We start from the raw sequence: 19629 nt of genomic DNA, 5'->3' as shown, positions 1-19629 counted from the left end.
TTATCACGAAGAGATGATACAATAACACTAACATTTGTTGTACTGTAGAAATAAACTAACGTTTTAAAACAAGTCAAATTTAAATAGCAGCATTTTGTATTATAAAGCACAGGGACACAGCGAATTCATTTCCAAGAATTTATCAGGAACCACAATACCAGCGAAGTAACCAACAAATTAGCATCTTTCTGGTTGCTAGCAAAGCAGTCGCAGGAGAACATGTTTACATTTAGTTTCCTAGCAATTTCTGTCAAACGTTACCAAGTGACCATACCACCAATAAAAGCCCTCTTAGAGGACTTGTGGTAACTGTCTGTAGTAAAATAAGAACGACAATGATGAGAGAGGAGTTGTATATATCTTTAGGTTTATTGAAGAGAACGTAATTGGCACCTAATTTCGAAGGTACTTAATTTCGCGATTTGACAAGACAGCATTTAGTACCGGTAATTTTTCACGACTTGGACAAAAAAATTCAAACGGGTCTTCATTTCGGTTAACCTAAGCCTGTTTACTGTTAACAGCTCTTTGTATTTGTACAGAGAAAACAAATTTTACTTAAAATTGATGATTCGTGATTCAAGGTAACTGGTGGCCCAGTGGTTAGAACATTCGCTCGTCCTGGGGAAGCAGGGATGGCGCAGTGGTGAGAGCGCTCGCCTCCCACCAATGTGGCCCGGGTTCGATTCCCGCACCCGGCGTTATATGTGGGTTGAGGTTGTTGTTGGTTCTTGTCCTTTTTCCGAGGAGTTTTTCTCCGGGTTCTCTGGATTTCCTCCCTCAAAAACCAACACTTCCAAATTTCAATTCGATCGGGAATACACGGCCCCACAAGCTTATAGCTTTATTAATCACCGTGGCTAAATAAAGGTCAATTAATTATTATTAATTATGATGCGTCCGACTACGGTTTCGACTCCACTGCTGGCTTTTTTAACATTTTCTTCTTTCTTATTTTCTTTTTCTAAGTGTCTAGTACAATTATTACATTTAGCTGCGCGTGAAAGTCATGAAAACTCCATTTCAAGTTAATGGTTTGGGTAATTAAACTTCGTGCTGTGTGTCTTTCGGATTTCCTTCTTAAAAAACGATCCGAAAACGAAGACTTTAAGATCATAATCAGATGTCCACTTTTTTCTGCGTTGAGTATCCTTCAGTTTCATTCCTTTGATTCTAGACTTCAAAAGATGTCTTTTAATCGTTATCGGAGGAAAAAACGTTACCTTAAAAGGGCCTATAGCTACAATAGACGCCATTTTCTTTGTTTGGTCAACCATGCATGAGTAAAGGACCTGGGGAAACAAGTCTGCAATGTCGTATACGTTCTGACAACGCGATAAAAGGAAAAAATTCCGTGTGCTGCGTGGCACTTGTAAGAGTACAAAATTAAAAAACAAAGTTCTTACTAAATGAGTATTAAGTGACTTAAGTGCCTTTCGAGGAATGTTTCGGGCTCAGCCTTCTTCCTCTTTTACTAAAGAAGAGTTATAACAACGTGGCTTACTACCTTAAGGTTACTATTTTTAGCGGCTACTAATTTAAGCTTTTTTTCAGAGCAAGATTTACGACTATTTAATTTAGCGATTTTCCGAAAAATTTTAAAAGTTAGTGATGTTATGTAAACCAGTTTTTAATGAACATACAGCTAAGATGGTAATAAATGGCATGTTCAGTAAAAGAACAAACTCACTTCAAATTGAACGAAAATTTGCATTGCATGCCAAAAAGAACTGAGTTACCGGCGTCTTATCGGCATCATGCTTATTATGTTTCCCTTGGGCGTGGGAGGGGAGGTACTTAAATTTAACGAGTATTAAATTTGATCGAGACAAATTTTAGCGTGCACTAAATTTAGGGATTTTAGCCAACTCGCTAAAATCGCTAAAATTAGTAGCCGCTAACAATAGTAACCTTTAGGTAACAGACATGACGGCATAGACAATATAGATTTGTTTACTGATTATTTAACTGCAATAAACATCTCAAATATCGCTCTCGTTTGAATTTGCTTTTAAATAAGCCTTTTTTAGCAAAGTCGCGAATTTCTTCTTTCTTTTTTTCTTCTTTGCTTTGTGTATTGTGTTGTTGCATGGAGGTTCACTGTGTGGACATTGTGTAGTGGATGCCATGTGTCATTGGTGTACTATGTTGTGCTTTACTGTGTAGTAGGTGTACCGTGTGGTGGTTGATCGTGTTCACCGCGGTCAAACGTCTCAGGCAGGTTTTCTTTCCATTTCACCGTTTTTTGTTCAAATTGAAGTGTTATTATGAACAAGGATAGATAAAAATAGTTGCCGAGTGAAAGCATAATCCCATTCCCTCAGGTAAACGAGTGTTTGTTACTTTTTAAATGTTCCGCATCCAAACCAAAAAGCTTTGACAAATGGCGCCGACAAGTCTACATATCGCTATTTGAAACACGTAGGACTTTTTTTAGTAAAGCTCCAAAAAACTTAGTAAACCATGAGAATACCGGTCAAGTATCAATCTTTGAAATATGAAAATTAAAACCTTATCTTTAAAGTACTTTTCTTGTTTTTTTTGCGTTTTTCTGTCGTTTGACCGCGGTCGAGGTGCACTGTGCAGTGTAGTGCTTACGCTCTGGTGGGTATCGTTCCAAACCCTCCTCAGTGCTGGCGAACGCTGGGCACCAGTTTTCCACCCAGACAAGCGGTAGACCATTCTCGTCCCTACAGCCCTTTCGTTTCTCTTAGCCGGCTGGGCCTTGGCACGAGAAAACGAAGGGCTCTGTGGACACTAGTCCAGTCCCTGAACTCTCTCTTCCACGCGCCCTTTATAGGGGTTGAACCCAGGCGCGCGAAGAGAGAGTCCAGGATAACTTGCATGCGCATGCTCAGAACGAACCAATCAGAAGCGGGGAGTGTGGCGTCACTTGCTTGGGACGCGCGCGCTAGGCTAAAACTGGCTCGCTCAAATGACGAATTCAACTACGCGACCGAACGCGCGAATAAATGCAAGAAAAAAAAACTGTGCTCAATTGCATCCAAAACCAATTCAATAAACAGCTACAAAATACTAAGAATAGTTGACGGATAGCGATTTTTGTTTTGGTCGTTAGCTTTTAGCAGACACTGACTGGAAAGCTAGGCTTTTTAAAGTTATTCCGGTGATCCTGCTTTAGTACACGGTCGCGTAGTTGAACTCGTCATCTGTGCGCGCGCGTTTTCAAAAGGGCTGCCAAATATGGTTTTTCCCCCCAATTTTGGGGGGAAAACTGGCGCATGCGCATGCAAGTTATCCTGGACTCTCTCTTCGCGCGCTTGGGTTCAGCCCCTATAAAACGCGCGCGGAAGAGAAAGTTCAGGGACTGGACTATGGGGACACAGGATTTCCAGTCCTAGATTCTAGGACTTCCGGTCTTCACGTATGCAGTCATGACGTTTCAAAAGAATGAATGAGCAAGTCGTTACGTTTGCAACTTCCGTTTAGGAATTCTTTGTTCCAAACAGCCAATCAAAAAATTCGAATTAATTCAAAAATCCTATGTCCCCAGATTTTCTTCTACATTTATTTATTTGTTTTCAACAGTTTGGAGCGTGAAAAAGTTACACTGACATCGTCTTGAACTTTCAACCTCTTCAGGGCTCTCCCCAGAGCCCTTCGTTTTTTCGTGCCAAGGCCCAGCCGGCTAAGAGGAAACGAAAAGGCTATGGGGACGAGAATGGACGAGCGGTCGCTCAGTATAGTAGTTACCAATCTCACACGACATCCTACGCTTCAAGATGGCGACTTCAGTCGCAAGTGTCTCGTGTGCTTTGTTTCTCCATTGCGATGAACATGTTCTAATATCAGTCAAACTTCAAGACTAACTGTGCTGAAAGTCGAATGTTCTCTAAAGGTATGTTCACCCTTTATGTAAGTTAAGCACATCGTTTTTTTCTGATACGTTTATTTTTTGTCGTTGCAATGATCAAGCTTATGTAACAAGTACATTAACTTATATTCTCAGTGCAAATTATATAAGCTTTATGAGTTTCAGCTGGTTTTTCTTATACTTATATTTTTAGTTTGCAAGCTGTTTCTTGAAGTTGTTATTAATTTATGTTTGTGTGACGAACATAACACTCATGGCCGATTTGGAAATGCTGTTGCATCAGCCAGCCACTACATAAAATCGAGCAGAAACTTGTTCAAAATCCCAACTGGCAGGAGGCTGACCTGTTGGCCATATACAAAGCGTGGAGGAGTTGAATTCGGGACCACCGAAAGCAAATCCATCTAGTTTATTGTGGCAGGGAGGTGGATTTGAACCCGAGACCTCCGGATTACAAGTCCAGTGCCCTAACCACTATATGCCATGCTGCCTCCTTTATGAACACAACATTAAGTTTTCACTATTCTATCGGAAGTTTTAAAGATATGACTCTTTGTTAGGGATGAAACTACACAGTACATATGCAATCATTAATACATGGTTAATCAAACAAAGTGAGCCAGCAGAAACAAGTCAATGTAAAATGTATTTATCACAGTTTAAAAGTAATTATTTCATTACAATTGTTTAGAGAAGGCAATGTCTTGGCATTTACCGTCGATTGCATCTACCTGTGAACGCACGCGCTAAAAACATGTTTTCAAATGACGTCAAACGTCAGCGTTTCAGGTGTCAAACTTTGAAGTTTAGCAGACCGAAACGCGAACTTTTGCACTCAAAATACTCACCATAAACACTGAGTACGGGCGAAACTTTACACTGGAAATGATTCAAGTAAACCTGTGTATGCATATCGACAAAGATCAGCATCAGTTTCTCAGAAGAAGTTTCTATATCTAATCTTTCCGCCATTTCGAAACCGGAATGTGTTGAACTTTCGGCGCGAAAGTTGCCGTTACGGTCTGCTAAACTTCAAAGTTTGACACCTGAAACGCTGACGTTTGACATCATTTGAAAACATGTTTTTGGCGCGTGTGTTCACAGGTAGATGCAATTGACAGTAAACCTCACTCAAAATTCTGTGTTCATTGTAAAGGGAATGTAGTATGGCTATTATAAGATTCATTTGCCATCTCAAACTCAAATCAACATGAAAAGTGTTTATGCTGCAAGTAGTTTTATTTGCCTCTCACATTAATTACATTCTGGGAGATGTGGTGACATGATGTTTACAGGGCCTGAACAATCGATGAAACCGATGATCGGAAAATCAATCGATCAATCGATGACAATCGATGCCAATTAATCGATTTATATTGTTAATCGATGAACAATCGATCGCTAAAGTTTTTGTGATTATCGATTGTCATCGATTATCAATTTCATCGATAATCGATGACAATCGATCAATTAACTTACGTCGATTTTTATCGATTATCAATATCATTTTTTTTTTTGATTACTAATTCAATCGATCATTTTACTGCCATCGTTTTTCATTTAGCTAGTAAACACACGGTCTCTCTTTTATGTTATATTTTATTAGCAACAACAACGATAACCTTTCCAAAAAATGTCAATACGATGAGAAACTTACTAACTTAACAGTAATAAGGCAATAATTATTTAATACAAACGTTTTGAGCTTAAGTCTTATTCGCCTCCATCACAGAAGCGTACGCTTTTAGGTCTGGTTTGCTTTCGAAACAACTCCTGGGAAAGTAAATAGAAACCGCAACTTACAGAATTCCTCGCTGTCTAAGTACAAATATGTAATTTCTCTAAAAGTCTGTCTTGCAGTCCACTAAACGGCTGCCTTGGATATTATAAACATCTTCACGCTCGTATCATTTCGTCTGAAGTAATTAAAATCAAACAGTAGCAGAGAGATCTCAAAAATACGTCTTCCGTACGTCGGAACGAAAACGAGACAACAGTGGGAGTCTGGGGATGAGTTTCGCCTGTCACACGTCCGCCATTTTGACTCGGTCACAAAGAACGAAGTGTCTTTGGAATTCTAGCGCTAGCAAACAGTAGGAAACTCAAATGGAAAACAGAAACATTAAAGCTTATGATGTAAACCTCATCTCAATGGAAAGGAGCTTTATTATTTTTTTTTACAAAACAACGTATGTAAGTATTTACTTCATGCTTCAGATTGATTGTGTGCAGCTTTTATAATGCCAATCGATGGCAATCGATGACGTTCGCGACCACTTTTGTGTGATAATCGATTGGTCATCGATTGGCCGATGCCAATCGATGCCAATTAACTAACAAGGCATCGATTGTCATCGATTGATCGATTGATTTTCCGATCATCGGTTTCATCGATTGTTCAGGCCCTGTGTTTAGTGCATTTCAGATCTCTGGATTGATAAGTCCACATTTTAGGTCTGGCCAGGGCGAGCCACTTTACTCTCAAAGTGTCCCTCTCTGAGTATAATGGTACTGATTAACTGTTGAAAAATCTTACAATATGCTAGGGGCTAACTTTAAACAAGCATTCTATCCAGAAGGAGTAGAATTACTCCTAGTTGCTTCATGTTATGGAAACCTGGACAAGCTTTGTAAGTGTGAACCAGTTTGGCCCAATTCGGAATTTACCCTTTAAATAAATCGTAAGAGTATTAATTTTAGTTGAAGTATGTGAAGTTTTTATTTTGGGCAGGGCAACCCTAAAAGTTGCCAAAGCGAAACTGTTCAACCCATGTTGTATCTGTTGAATACTGCCTGACTGAATTTATTTTCAACAGCCATTGTTGGGAATAACTATGGCCAAAACCAGAAAGAAAGGAATAATTTGTTTTGAATTGTGTAAAGTAAAGAAGTGATCCTCACTGTGGGATTGCAGTTAAAGAAATTGTAAAGAAAGAAGCCTGAAAAAATTCAGGGCTTCATCTTCAACAGGATTTGAACTTGTTACCTTCATGATACCCGTGTATCTGAGCAATTCCTTTGAAAGGGTAGAATGACATGTACATGTAGTACATGAAAGAATTCTTACTTGGACTTTGAACAGATATATGTAAAGTAAAGAAGTGATCCTCACATTTTAATACCTTATAACCATGAGGTAAATATTATGTGATGAACCAAAAGTGGCCAGAATTAGAACCACATTCTGTTTATTGTAGCCTGCAGAACACTCAACAGGCGGTCTATTTTGCGGGTCAAAGCGCGAGGTTTATTTTTCGGGTCGAAGCGTGAAGTGCGAGTTTTCATTTTGCGGGTCGTGCAGGGGCGAGCGTGCAGAAAATAAACCGCCTGTTCTGCAGGCTTCTTTATGGAAGTGAGCACAACAAGTAGTTACATGCAAGAAAAACAAACCATACATGCCATGAAATGACTTTAAATTACCATAAGTGGAGTCATTTACTCTAGTATTAGGTCACTGAAGTTGTTACAGGGTTGATACAGGTCAGGAAATGATCAGGGAAAAATAAAATTCTTTAAGGTTAGGGGGTTTTATTTTAAGTCAGGGAAATTGACATTATTGAAGAAAATAATCAGGGAAAATCAGGGAAAAGTGAAATTACATCATCTCTGATGCAATACCATTGAAGGCTGGAAGAAATATTTTAGGTCAAAAAGAGCTCAGCAATTTTTTTTTCTTTTGTAAATGGAGGCTGAACGCTGAAACTATATCTGAAATTTCGCAATTTTTGGTCAGGGAAATTTGATTTTTATCAGGGAAAAGTTAGGGAATTTTAAATACTGGTGTCTGTGGCAATTATGTCTTAACTTAAACTAAAATAAGGGGAAGTACATTAATATTTTATTAAAGGCATCTACATGAACAGTACTAACATAAAATTAGGACATTTGTTCATTTCATCAGTTCAAGTTCAAGTGTTGAGTTGCTATTTTTAGCCCGAACACCATTGGGGCTAACCTTATTAATTAGCACTCTAGATAGCTTAGCTTAATTGAGTGCCCATAGTATGGAGGTGCCCATATTATATAGGTAGAGATGATATGAATTCTGGTTTCTCTGAGACCAAGTAAACTTTCCACAATAAAGAGGTGTCCATGAATTCTTTTTTCTTTGGGTCCAAAAAACTGTCTGCAATATAGAGTTGTCTATTAGAAGATTATGTTTTAAAATTATCTTTTTGAGCAACATTATGACAACAAACGATTATGAATTATGGAGTTGTTCATAAGGAAAGGTTTCACTGTAGCAATATTCCCATTTGTTCCATGCTGTAGAAATGAAAGTTTTTAATGCAGACATGTACACAAAACAATCATCTGGTCCTTCTAATTTCTTGAATTGGAATGGATGTGTACTTAAAAGTCCCAAGCTTAAAAGATGAATGCTCTCTAATGCCATACATTTCTATAAAATATGTAACTATGAGAATGTGGTTTATTCAAAACAATATCTCCTAGTCCTTTTATTATTCTTATCAACTGTCTCCTGAACATTGTATTGGTATTGTAAGATTCTTGGGAGGATTTATTTCTTAAAGCACTCAACTCTCTTTTGCTTTCTTTTAAGTAACCCTTCCTGAAACAGTGAATGAAGAAAAAAAGCAGTATATCTGTAATTTAATTAGTCTTTTATTGTGATCAGTTCTCCATGACTGTATGCAATCACCTGAATGTGCAGTTACAGCTGTCCAATTACAATGTTCTATAATTGGATTTCTGTGATGGACACCTGTGCCATTACATGCACGTACATGTAAATGAGTTTTTTCTTCCTGTTTCCCTTCTGGGCCGGGTTGTTCAAAGCATGATTAAGCCAATCTGGCATTAGCGTGAATTTTGATTTTCAGGTTTTTAACTTTTCAGTGAGTTGTTCTGCTTATATTTTCTGTTCTCCAGTTTTCGCACCAATAATTCTCAAACTCCACGAAACATAAGCAATAAAAACCTTTTGTCTTTAAGTGAAGAGAAATTGAGCCCTCGATCCACTTTAATCCTTAGATAGTGTTAATTGGCTTTTGAACAACCGGGTCCTGGTGTAAATGAGTATGGACTTACTAACCTCGAAATTTGTTGTTGATATGATTAATCAGTATTTTATTAGACTTTGTGTTGTAGAAATTATTCAGAGAATAATCATACTTATAATTTCAAAAGCATGAGGCTAATTTTTAAATTACTTGCCCAGTTACCGGTATTCGCTGAATTATACTCCACTCAGTCCAGTTACTATTGCTATTTGATAAGTATCGTACATAATTGTATGCAGGGAAAATATTTTATTTATCCCAGGGCATCTACCAACAGGAGGGTGCCTGTGAAGAACTGTAAGAGGTGCAATTGATGTGGAACTCAACAAAGCATCAAAAGTTTTCCATTAGAGACAGGTGTCCAACCATATTGAGTTTTTAATCTGAAACCTGCTATTTATCTAAAACACTGATATTATTGGTGAAGAAATTATTCAACATGACAGGAGCGTGGGACAAAGAAAAAATCTGAGTCCCCGACGGGAATCGAACCCATGGCCTCCCAGATACCGGTTGGGCACTCTAACCAACTGAGCTACGAGAGACTCTCGTAGCTCAGTTGGAGTCTCTCGTAGCTCAGTTGGTTAGAGTGCCCAACCGGTATCTGGGAGGCCATGAGTTCGATTCCCGTTGGCGACTCAGATTTTTTTCTTTGTCCCACGCTCCTGTCATGTTGAATAATTTCTTCACTATTTATCACTGAGCTTGAAATTTACCATCTTTATTATTTACTGATATTATTGTGGGACCCCCTCCCCCCAGGATCGGATCCCTATGCTAGCATAAGATATACTTAGATTCAAATGCTCTTTACTCTGAAGCTGTATTATTTGTAATGAAACAAAGGATTGTCTAAGCATTTTTCATAGTTTTATGACATAGATGCAAGAAAGGTAAAGTCACACTCGGGGAAAACTCAGCTGTACACTTCCAGAGCTAATCTTCTCACTTTCCATAGCCTGAAGCAGCAAGGGGTGTTACTTCTCTCCTGGGTTGGTTGTTACTCCAATGCTAGGCGACCCTTCAGCATTTTGTCAGCAGGTTACTTTAAGGTAGGGAGAGGCACTATGAGAGTTAAGTGCATTACCCAAAACACAACACAATTACCTAGACCAGCACCTCAATTCACTGACCCAGAGCCCAACACACTAACCATTAGTCTGCGTGTCACCCAGCTTTTATGATGTAACAGCATTCAATTTGTTAAAAAAAAACTCTTTATGCAAGACTTGTTACAGTTTGTCTGCATCCAATAGTGGGATCGGGTAGCAGCTCTCCCAGGATCTCACATAATGGGTTGCTACCCGTCGAGAGAACAATAGAACAAGCAACAGGAACAATGTTCTTAGCCCCCCCCCCCCCCAAAAAAAAAATAACAACTGCTCCACTCGAGGACTAGTAGAATTACAAGCTTCTATGAGCTGCTACACTACTGCAATGGTTTTAATACAGGGTATAGAAAGGGAGGCCATGAGCCATGCGGCCCACACTGCCGGAGCTTATCCCAGTTTCCGTAGCATTAAGCAGCTATGAATTTCTACTCCCCCCTGAATGGGATGCTAGTCCATTGCAGGGCCCCCCCCCAGCATTATGTCACCGGTACCTATTTATACACCAGGGTGGAGAGAGGCACTATGAGAGTAAAGTGCCTTGCCCAAGAACACAACACAGTGACCCCGGCCGGGGCTCGAACTCGGACCACTCGATCCGGAGTCCAGCGCACTAACCATGAGGCCACCGCACCTCCCACAACAGGGTATAGAGTTATGGGCTTATTAGCTGGAGGAAATCATAATAATTATAACAATAGTTATTTTTATAATAATTATTTTTAGAAACTGATCCTTACTGGGAGCCGTTGATGGCTTATAATTGTAGGGGATTTTGCAACTAGGAGTGGAGGGGTTAGTTTTGGGAGGGGGAGTAGGGTAGAGCGAGGAAGAGTTGTGCACTTTTCGTGGGTCATAGTTATAGAGTTTATCGGCTAGAGTTACATCATAGAAGTTTAGATGTCTCAGCTATCATTAACAAACTATCTTACATCTTAACTTGTATACTTATTACTATCATTACAGAAAAAAGCAGAGGGACTTTCTCATTGGACTTTCCAAGAAGTAGGAAGTAACCAGCCTTGCAATCAATGGAATGAGGGTCCTGTCTTTGTTTACAAGCTTGTATTCCCTGCGACATTGTCGCCGTCTGACTCAAGTGTTTCCATCACGCACATTTAAAGAGTTCAGAAACTTGTCCCACACTTCATGGCCATTACTCAGCATTCTGAAACTAAGAGATCCAATAAAATTTGACAGCTACTTTGTAAAACCATCGGTCAACTGGGTCAACTACTTTTCTTCACGACCATGTCCATCTGAAGATGATATTGAAATCAACAAGATAATATTGTCACTTAAAACAGTCGAAAAACAACTCGAGTTGTTTGAGAGTATCAAGGATTCAGCAAACATTGTGAACAGAGTGACCATACTTCATCGCATTGCCAAAATCACCAAGAGAGATGGGAAGCAGAAGCAAGTTTTGCAACAAGACAAGTCACGTCAAGCGTTTAACAGTGCGTATCTGGCATTGCTGGATAGTATCTCCAAGGACATTTCCAAATGCCAGCCTTGGGATCTCGCCAATGTGATGTGGGCTTTGGGAAAAGTTCAAGAGAAAGATCACGAACTGGTTCAAGTTTGCGAGAGAGTGATTCTGTCTCGCGACATCATGGCCTTTGACAATGTAAATATCTGCCAGATTGTGAACGGATGTGTAAACCTAGACTTGACAGCCACAGAAATATCTTCCACGTTACAAGAATCCATTCGTAACGGTCAGTTGAAAATTTCAAACTTTGACAATCGATTACTTTCTGCAATGCTGATGTTGTTTGCTAAGACAGAAAATTGCACCGTTGAATTGTTTAACATCTTCTTGGATGAAATTCTGTCAAGAGACTTTTTGCTGATGGTCAGCAGTGACTTGGCTCAATTCGTTTGGTCATTTGCAAAGAAAGATGTGAAAGCAGACAAGTTGTTTGACAGAGTCGAAGAAGAGATTCTTAGACGCGGAACAACCAACCTGAAGAGGCGTGATTTTTTCCAGATACTTTGGGCATTTGGCAAGACTAAGAAAGGAAGCAAACAGCTTTTCAATATTCTGGAGAATGAACTTGTCATTACAGGTAAAGAGGGATTGAACAATGCTGAACTATTAGAAATCGTGGGATCGTTTGCAAGGAGAAACATGGCAAATTCCAAAGTATTTGACCTTGTAAAAGAAGAGGTTCTTAACCGTGGTGTCCACATGTTTCAGATTCATGAGCTTGTTCTGCTCTTGTTTTCGTTTGTTTCTGTTCGAAGACAGGACAAAAAACTAGTTAAAGAAATTGAAAGCGAGTTGCTGTCAAGAGATGTGAAACAGTTTGGCAATGGTCACCTATGTCAAGTAGCTTGGTCTCTTGGAAGAGCAAGAAGGTCTGGCAGTAAGCTGTTCAATGTGATTGAAGAAGATGTATTTCAGCGTGGTTTGCACAAGTTTTCCAAGGTACAAAAGTTCATGCTTCTGCGAGGATACATTGAAGCCAGAAGAGGGAGTACAAAGTTTTTTGAGCATCTTCAGTCTTCACTGTCAACAAACGATTTTTCCGATTTAACACCAAGGGATATTTATGAGTTTGCTTGGTGTTTTTCCGAGGCTGGAGTAAATACCGGGCCACTGTTTGATACATTAGAAAGGGAGATTTTGAACAAAGGAAAAAATATTTTCAGTCAGATGCAGCTTACTTCCATAAAGAAGAGTTTCCAGAAAGTTGGCAAGGGAACCAAGGAACTCTTTAAATTGTAAGTGCCGGCGTGGACATTAATTGCTTTAAATTCCAGCTTGTTGCCAAGCTCTTCTTGTCGTTGAACCGAGAAGAAATGTAATGGAAAATGAACTGATTAAACTGTTGTACTATATTGTCCCTATATTTATTTTTATAGACCTTTATGGAATGTTTAAGAAATTGCGCGCGCTACGATGAGTCGCTTCGAGTTCATTAAGCCGGCGACACACTTGGCGATTTTATTCGCCGATCGCCGGTGTGCCCGGTGCAGCAATTGCGATCTTCGCCGATCGCCGCGACCGGCGTATAAAATCGCCGATATCTGGCATGTCAGATATAGGCGTTTATCGCCGAACGCTGGCGATCAAATTAGCCGCGATCGGCAAATAAAATCGCCAAGTGTGTCGCCGGCTTTATATAAACAATAATCTCCATTTGGCGCGAAAATATTCTATATCCAATTTGTCCGCGGCGCGAACATTCTTTGCTCCGAGAAGCCAACCAGTGATCAGTGATCTTCGAGGAACAGACTATGGCTGTGTTCACACTTGGTGCCTGACTAATGTGAACGTACTATTTTTTTCAAGTGCCCACGCCATAATTCCCCCGCCCGTTCCCGGGTACAAGATCGAGACCTTGTACTCGGACATTTCAGTAATGATACTTGGATACTTTGGTTTACTGTGTGTGAACACAACGCTTTTTTGCTGGTGCTCGGGTTCAAATGCTCGGGCACTTAGTGCGAACTCGGCCTATGTCTACGAGATCATGTGGTCTGGGAATACATCCGACTTTCATCCCTTCCGACGCTCTGGTGTCAACACAACTTCTGTTCCAGTTCTGTATGTCATCATACCACAAACTGAAATCGATTTGTCTGTCGGTGAACGAGGAACGAGGGTCCGATTTGTTATCTACCACGAGAAACATTTTTTGAATAAATATAGTTGAGTTTGTACTCGAGACTCGGGGGTAAAAATGACAGTAAACCAAGATACTGATTAATCAATCAGTATATATACACCCCGGATATAACAATCATTGTTTTCTTTTCTGGAAGGGTTCAAAGATATTATAACCTGGTCTCTTGCAAATAAAATAATTAACAATTGGAGCCAACTTTTTCTCCATATATACAGTTTGGTTATTTTTGCTTCGCCTACCAGGGACAAGTTGACACATACGGTGCACGTGCAAACGCCATATAACGCCAAAACAAAACTGCAGATAAATTGAAATCGAAGTCGGCGGTAGATTTGTCCAAAAAAATGGTCTTGGTCGATGTTTCAACGTTCCTGATTTTAGTAAAGGCAGCCATAATAAATGTTTAAAAACAACTCTCGCTAGTCTATTGAACCGATAGGGCCAAGAAAAAAAAATTCTCTGGCGAAGAGATTTGCTCAAACTTCCATCGTTCACTATTGGAAGAAACTGGTGGTTCACGCTGTACACTGAATTTGATCGCTCAGGTCTGCTAGTAATGTTATAAAAGAAATTAATAAATAGAGATGTTTCGCATAAGGGACCAAAAGGCCACTCCAAATTAATGAATGTGACATGTGACATTACCAGCATCTTGTTATCGCTTTTTTTTTTTTCATGAAATCATGAGGCCATTTTAAATCATCTACAATAAGTGATTTAGTAGAATTACCCAGGAGACCAGTTTTGATCACAAAGGTACATGCACAAGCCTTTGTTTTCGTTCAAGTCGATCATTAATTTTGTTAACCAGTTTTGATTCCAGACACAATAGGGCTAAGGCAAGCGAATAACCAATCAGATTAGACAATTTTGATGTACGTTTGATCATTACGTGTATTCTCCTAACTGTTGGCCAAGCAGGTTTGTTTACCATGTCATTGCTCAATCGGTACAATTGTACAATAACCAATTGCGCGTTTTGAGCTGCCTGGATTTTCGGCAAGTCTGTTTCTCTACCTGGCCGGCCATAAGGCGGTGGTGAATAGATTTTTTAACTGAGATTTAACCTGACGCGAGGAAAGATGCCAAGCTCACCTCATCAAGAAATAATTTTCTTTGTTAACGGACGAAAGGTATGGAAAATTTCAGTGCTGTTTACTTTGTCCAAGTCAATAAGTTGATTTCGTCGGTCGCACCGTACCGGGCAATTATTTATTTTACGCCCACTTTAGACATTTTCCAAGACAACTTTTAGACCTTTTCACTATAAGGTTTAGAAGGTTTTCTTATATTAAAGCTGTAAACATTTCCTTGCCTAAGGCCAGGAAAGATATGAGTTTGCCTACCAAATTCTATGAAGTTATCAGAGAAGGTTTCTCCGATCTGTACGTAGCCCAGGTTTTCCAACAATTCGCAGGTTAATTCGTCGCTATTCGTTATACACTAGACTCCTTTGAAATTGTTTATCCTGGCCACGAGATATTGCCTTCGAAGACAAATATCAGCTGCAAAATTAAAACAAAGCTTTGCGTTAGCCTGGTTAAATTAATTCACGATTAGAAAGTCAAGCAAATGGCTGCCTACAAAATGATAAGAAGACGGCAGAAAATCGGATCTGAAAAGGTCAGAAAGTTGGCAGAAGACTGATTGGAATGTTGGAATATATTTGAACTTCGCTGCGTAAAAATGTGAGCAGTCTCACTTTATTTTTTAATTAATAAGCCCGAATGGTAATTTATTTTGTGTATGCAAATCAGTGCTGCACAAGACCACACTTTAACTTCTTTAGACACCAGTTTCAGTTCTAGCTGAATGCGCTACCCTATTTAAGAAAAGTTCAAGTAGTTGTTTTATTAACATGCCAATTTTCTTTTTTAAAGGTTGTAGAACGCAATGCACAGCCTGAAATGACCCTGCTTCAGTATCTTCGAAATCATTGTATCCTTTGATTGCACAACAGCTTTATACGTAGTCAATATTCGGCTCGTCACGCAATCCTTCCTTGCATGACGATGACGTGACTTGTTCTTGTGCTAAAACAAGGCGAAGATGGGGTTGAGTCGAGGTTGGGCTCTAGGCAGTAAGTGTGAGTTTTCTGTCCGATTGCTAAAGCCGATTTGAAGTGTACGAAAGCGGTTTTCTGAAATAAAGATTCGAAGAATCGATTTCGGAGGAACCAACCTGCCAGTGTCCAAATAACGCTATAAAGATCGCTTTTGATTTAAACCTTTGTGATTTTAACGCTGCAAAAGTAATGAGCAGCAAACGACTTTTTGAAAAAAATTACCATTACATAAGTTTCACAATTTTGCCCCAGAATGTGTAATCGTATCAAGAGAGGATTTTGATCGTATGGATGTCCAAGTCACAAACGTTTTGTATTTTATAATATAATGTTCCTTGGATAATAACCTTAACAGTAATTCAGTGGGTTTAACAGGCACCAAGCTTGGTTGTAGTGAAGGAGGCTGTGGAGCTTGCACTGTTATGATCTCCAAGTATGATCATGAAAACAAAAAGATCAAGTATCCTTTTTTAAAATCAATTTATTAGTTTCCTCAATGGAAATCATGACTGAATGCCGCGAAATCCAGATGAGGGTATGTTTCGCTCTTATCTGAGCGAGAGGATCTAGAGGATATTACATGGCCGCGCGGAGATACGAAATTTCTCTTCGAGTGTTGAAAAATATTTCACGAACGCGCGCAGCAAACGAGTGAAAAAATTTTCAACACAAAAACCAATGACATAAACACCAATGAAATACCAAACCATTTCACTTTCGCTGCGAAAGGCGCGATTTATTATGTAACCATAATAACGGTGATCTTTTCACGTGGGAACATAACATGTTATTCTCACGTGTGAAGATATGATGTTTTCAAGCGTATTTCATTGGTGCTTATATTTAATAAATCCTATATATCAACCCTATAAAACGTTAACTACCTTATTATAGGAAATTAACGCTTGTGTTAATTAAGGTATTTGAAATTAACGCGACTTAAATTAACGCGAATTGAAGGAAAAGTTACTTCCCAATAAGGAAATTAACGAGAAAGAGGGGGTAACATTTTAAAATGAAGGAAATTAACGCGCCGTTAACAACAGGAACAAGTTTATTTGAACACTTGTAGTCGTACAATGTACGTGCTCGTGGCACTTTTCAAACTTCGAGCGTTCTTCGCAGTATCAGAGATAGCGGTAGATTTCCACCCTGATAAAATAATGCTTTTTCCTTGGAGTTACGAACGTCTGGACTGTAACGATAAATTGGGGCCAAAATACTGGAAATTAAGGTCATGGAAATTAACGCTCCATTAAATTAACGGTGCGGAAATTAACGTTAACAAAAATTAACGCGACTTTAATAAACGCGAATGTCTGAAATCAGCGTTAATTTCATGACGCGCTAATTTCCTATAATAAGGTATACGGATCAAACGTATCGTGGTCCTTACGAGAGAGAACGACTGGGTAGGAATTTCCAAGTGTTTCGCCTTTAAACGTGTTAAGGACAATGATGCGAGAGCCAATCAAATTGCAGCATTCACATGCAGGATTTGCAACTTATTTTATACGATTTTATATCGCAGTTCTGATACGTTAATGAAGCGCAAAGCAAATATTTCAAAATTTAAAAAAAATGCTTTTTCAAAGCGCAACAAGTAATATCAAAATTTAACCTGTCGACCTTGTCAGTACAGCAGATTGAAAAGTGCCTGCCTCGTCCCCAGTCGCTCGCGATCGTTGGGAGAAACGTTAGTTAAACATTGAGGAAAGCGAGGGCGAAGGGATACACGGGAAGGAAAGAAAAGGCGCTCGCGATTCGCGCCCGCTCCCAATCCCCCTACTCCCGCTTCGCGCTCGCTCAAAATCCCTGCCTCTCTCCAAAACCCGCGCGGCCTTGGAAAAGCCTGTGGAGGAGGCAGGAAAAGTGCAACTACTAACAGTAGTAGTTTGCTCTCAGGTTCATAGGAATTAAAGGGAAAGTATCACGAGAATTTTGAATTGTTTTTTGTCGGAACTGTGGTGTAATTACCTCTACTTGTTCAAAAAATAATCCTAGAACACCAAGATTACATGTAATATATGAGCCGAATTCTTAAAAAAAAGAACAAATCATGATCGGTTATAAAGAATTTTTGAAAATAAGTGCGAGATCTTGGCGAGAACTTGAAAACTTCCGCCGGAATTTTTCAAGTTGTTTCCACCCATGGCCAAAGACACTCATCGACAGTTTTAGTACACTAGGTGGTAATTTCTAACAAAACTGGACCATTATTTAAGTTTCCATTAACACTGAAATGTTTTTTTTTTTTAACTTTTGAAGTACGTTACACAAAATCTCCGTGATACTTCCTCTTCAAGCAAAGCGTTATGATTGATGTAACAGTGTAATTCGTTTGAAGCAATTTGTCAGCAAGAAGTCAAACTTTAACACTGTAAGACATTTTTCTGCAAATGGTTGTTTACTGCCATTGTGTGCAGTTGATGGAATGGCTGTTACCACAGTGGAAGGTATCGGTAGCACCAAGACTGCACTGCATCCAGTACAGGTAAATACAGGTATAACCGGTACAGCCGGTCAGTCAAGAAATACACTGTTCGCAGCCCTCTATTTTATTCGTATTTTTATTCGATCATTGAACGCAGGGCGCGCCCAAGTCTAAAGAATATTATTACATTTAGCGCCCCATAACGGCACGCCAGCGCAAAACGGGTGACGCGAGCTCGAGAGGGTGGGGGCGGTCCTACCCCCTCATGCTTCGCGCTCGCCGTTTCCTCCGCTGTGAACAGTCTAGTCAAGAAAGAGTCAGAGTGGTATATCTGACATAAACTTCGGATCAAGGCTGTTGTACCAAGCTAGTTATTATAATTTTTCAACCGCAAATAAAGGTGTATTAAAATGAATCAAATTTCCAAGTGTAGAATCGGGGAAAATGTATTTGTTCTGATTGGATAAGTAGTACAGAAGCATGTTTGACAACTGCCTTTATTCCAGCGTTTGATCCTTGTAGACCTTAGTGCGAGACATTTGACTATAATAATATAAATGAGCGTACGGTTTCTTCAGTTTTGAATGTAAGCTACAGTAAACATCGTTTTGTTGCTTTTAAATTGTAAGCTATTGTAAGCTTTTAAGTCTCTTTCGATAAATCATTTATCGATACCGTGACCTTTATTCTGAGAGCCCGCTTAACGCGGACACCTGGATAATACGGACACATCAATTATATGGTAGTAATTTTGGTGACCGTAAATTCTGACTTGATTGAAATGTAGAACTGTTTTTAAAATTAGGTTTGTTATTACTTTTATTCCATGTCAAAGGAGCGGATTGCTAAATCTCATGGGTCCCAGTGTGGATTTTGCACTCCAGGAATTGTGATGTCCATGTATGCCCTGCTGAGGAACAACCCTTTACCAACACACAAGGAAATGGAGAGCGCCTTTGAAGGTAAGAAAGTTTACAAAGCCGAGCTTAAAGATGGAAATCTAACATTCCCGCGGCGGGGGAACTCCCATGTGAAAGAAATGAGGTTGCTTATCGGAAAATTTGAATTAATAATGATGATAATGTAATGTTTAATAAAACTCATTGCAGTAAAAAAACTGAATTCCAGAGTAAAATACAAGGTAAAAAAAGTAAACTATTAATTACAATATATATATATATATATACAATATAAGGTTCTATTATAAACAAGCTAGTTCGAGATTAATAGCGAGAAGTGACGAAGTCCTGAGAACGCTTCGTTCTACAAGACTTGATGGTGCTACGACTTGTGCCGGATCTTAAATCGTAGTTATGTACAATCTCCTCACGTCGAGGCAAAAGAAAATGAAGAGGGCTATTTACATCCTTAAGTCCCCTAAATGAGTGTGGCTGGCCTGGGTGTGGCTCAAGCTTTATTCACCCCTAAAAGAGACCATTTTTCCTGCCTGATTGGTCTGTACCGCCATCACAGCGGCGTTTTTTATTTTTTCTCGTGCAAGCGTAAACTAGCCCGATCGTAGTC

At 39.4% G+C, this 19629-nt stretch overlaps 2 protein-coding genes across 3 annotated transcripts in view; both read left to right on the top strand.

The window, feature by feature from the left end:
* The first annotated feature begins 3730 nt into the window (after positions 1-3730).
* On the top strand, positions 3731-12822 carry LOC144636149 (uncharacterized). 2 transcript variants are annotated; one of them, XM_078495286.1, is made up of 2 exons: positions 3731-3859; positions 10935-12822. In XM_078495286.1, the coding sequence occupies exon 2, from the start codon at positions 11005-11007 to the stop codon at positions 12700-12702; it is 1698 nt and encodes a 565-aa protein (XP_078351412.1). In that variant the 5' UTR covers positions 3731-3859; positions 10935-11004; the 3' UTR covers positions 12703-12822. The 2 variants fall into 2 exon arrangements, with proteins under 2 accessions (XP_078351412.1, XP_078351413.1); XM_078495287.1 differs by lacking the exon at positions 3731-3859 and adding an exon at positions 9583-9911.
* A 2670-nt stretch (positions 12823-15492) lies between these two features.
* LOC144635444 (xanthine dehydrogenase/oxidase-like) overlaps positions 15493-19629 on the top strand; it is a 31464-nt gene continuing 27327 nt past the window's right edge. The window contains exons 1-4 of the mRNA XM_078494553.1: positions 15493-15544; positions 16035-16131; positions 18057-18165; positions 18941-19067. Coding sequence (XP_078350679.1) covers positions 15514-15544; positions 16035-16131; positions 18057-18165; positions 18941-19067 — 364 coding nt within the window. The 5' untranslated portion in view covers positions 15493-15513. The remainder of the gene's footprint in view (positions 15545-16034; positions 16132-18056; positions 18166-18940; positions 19068-19629) is intronic.

Source organism: Oculina patagonica, chromosome 13 (genome assembly GCF_052425735.1).
Source record: "Oculina patagonica isolate OP01 chromosome 13, crgOcupat, whole genome shotgun sequence".
Taxonomy (NCBI): domain Eukaryota; kingdom Metazoa; phylum Cnidaria; class Anthozoa; order Scleractinia; family Oculinidae; genus Oculina; species Oculina patagonica.
This window is presented reverse-complemented; position numbering and strand designations above follow the sequence as displayed.

What these genes read in the sequence shown, in the direction of transcription:
- LOC144636149 (XM_078495286.1), top strand. Translation starts at nt 11,005, where the DNA reads ATGAGGGTCCTGTCTTTGTTTACAAGCTTGTATTCCCTGCGACATTGT.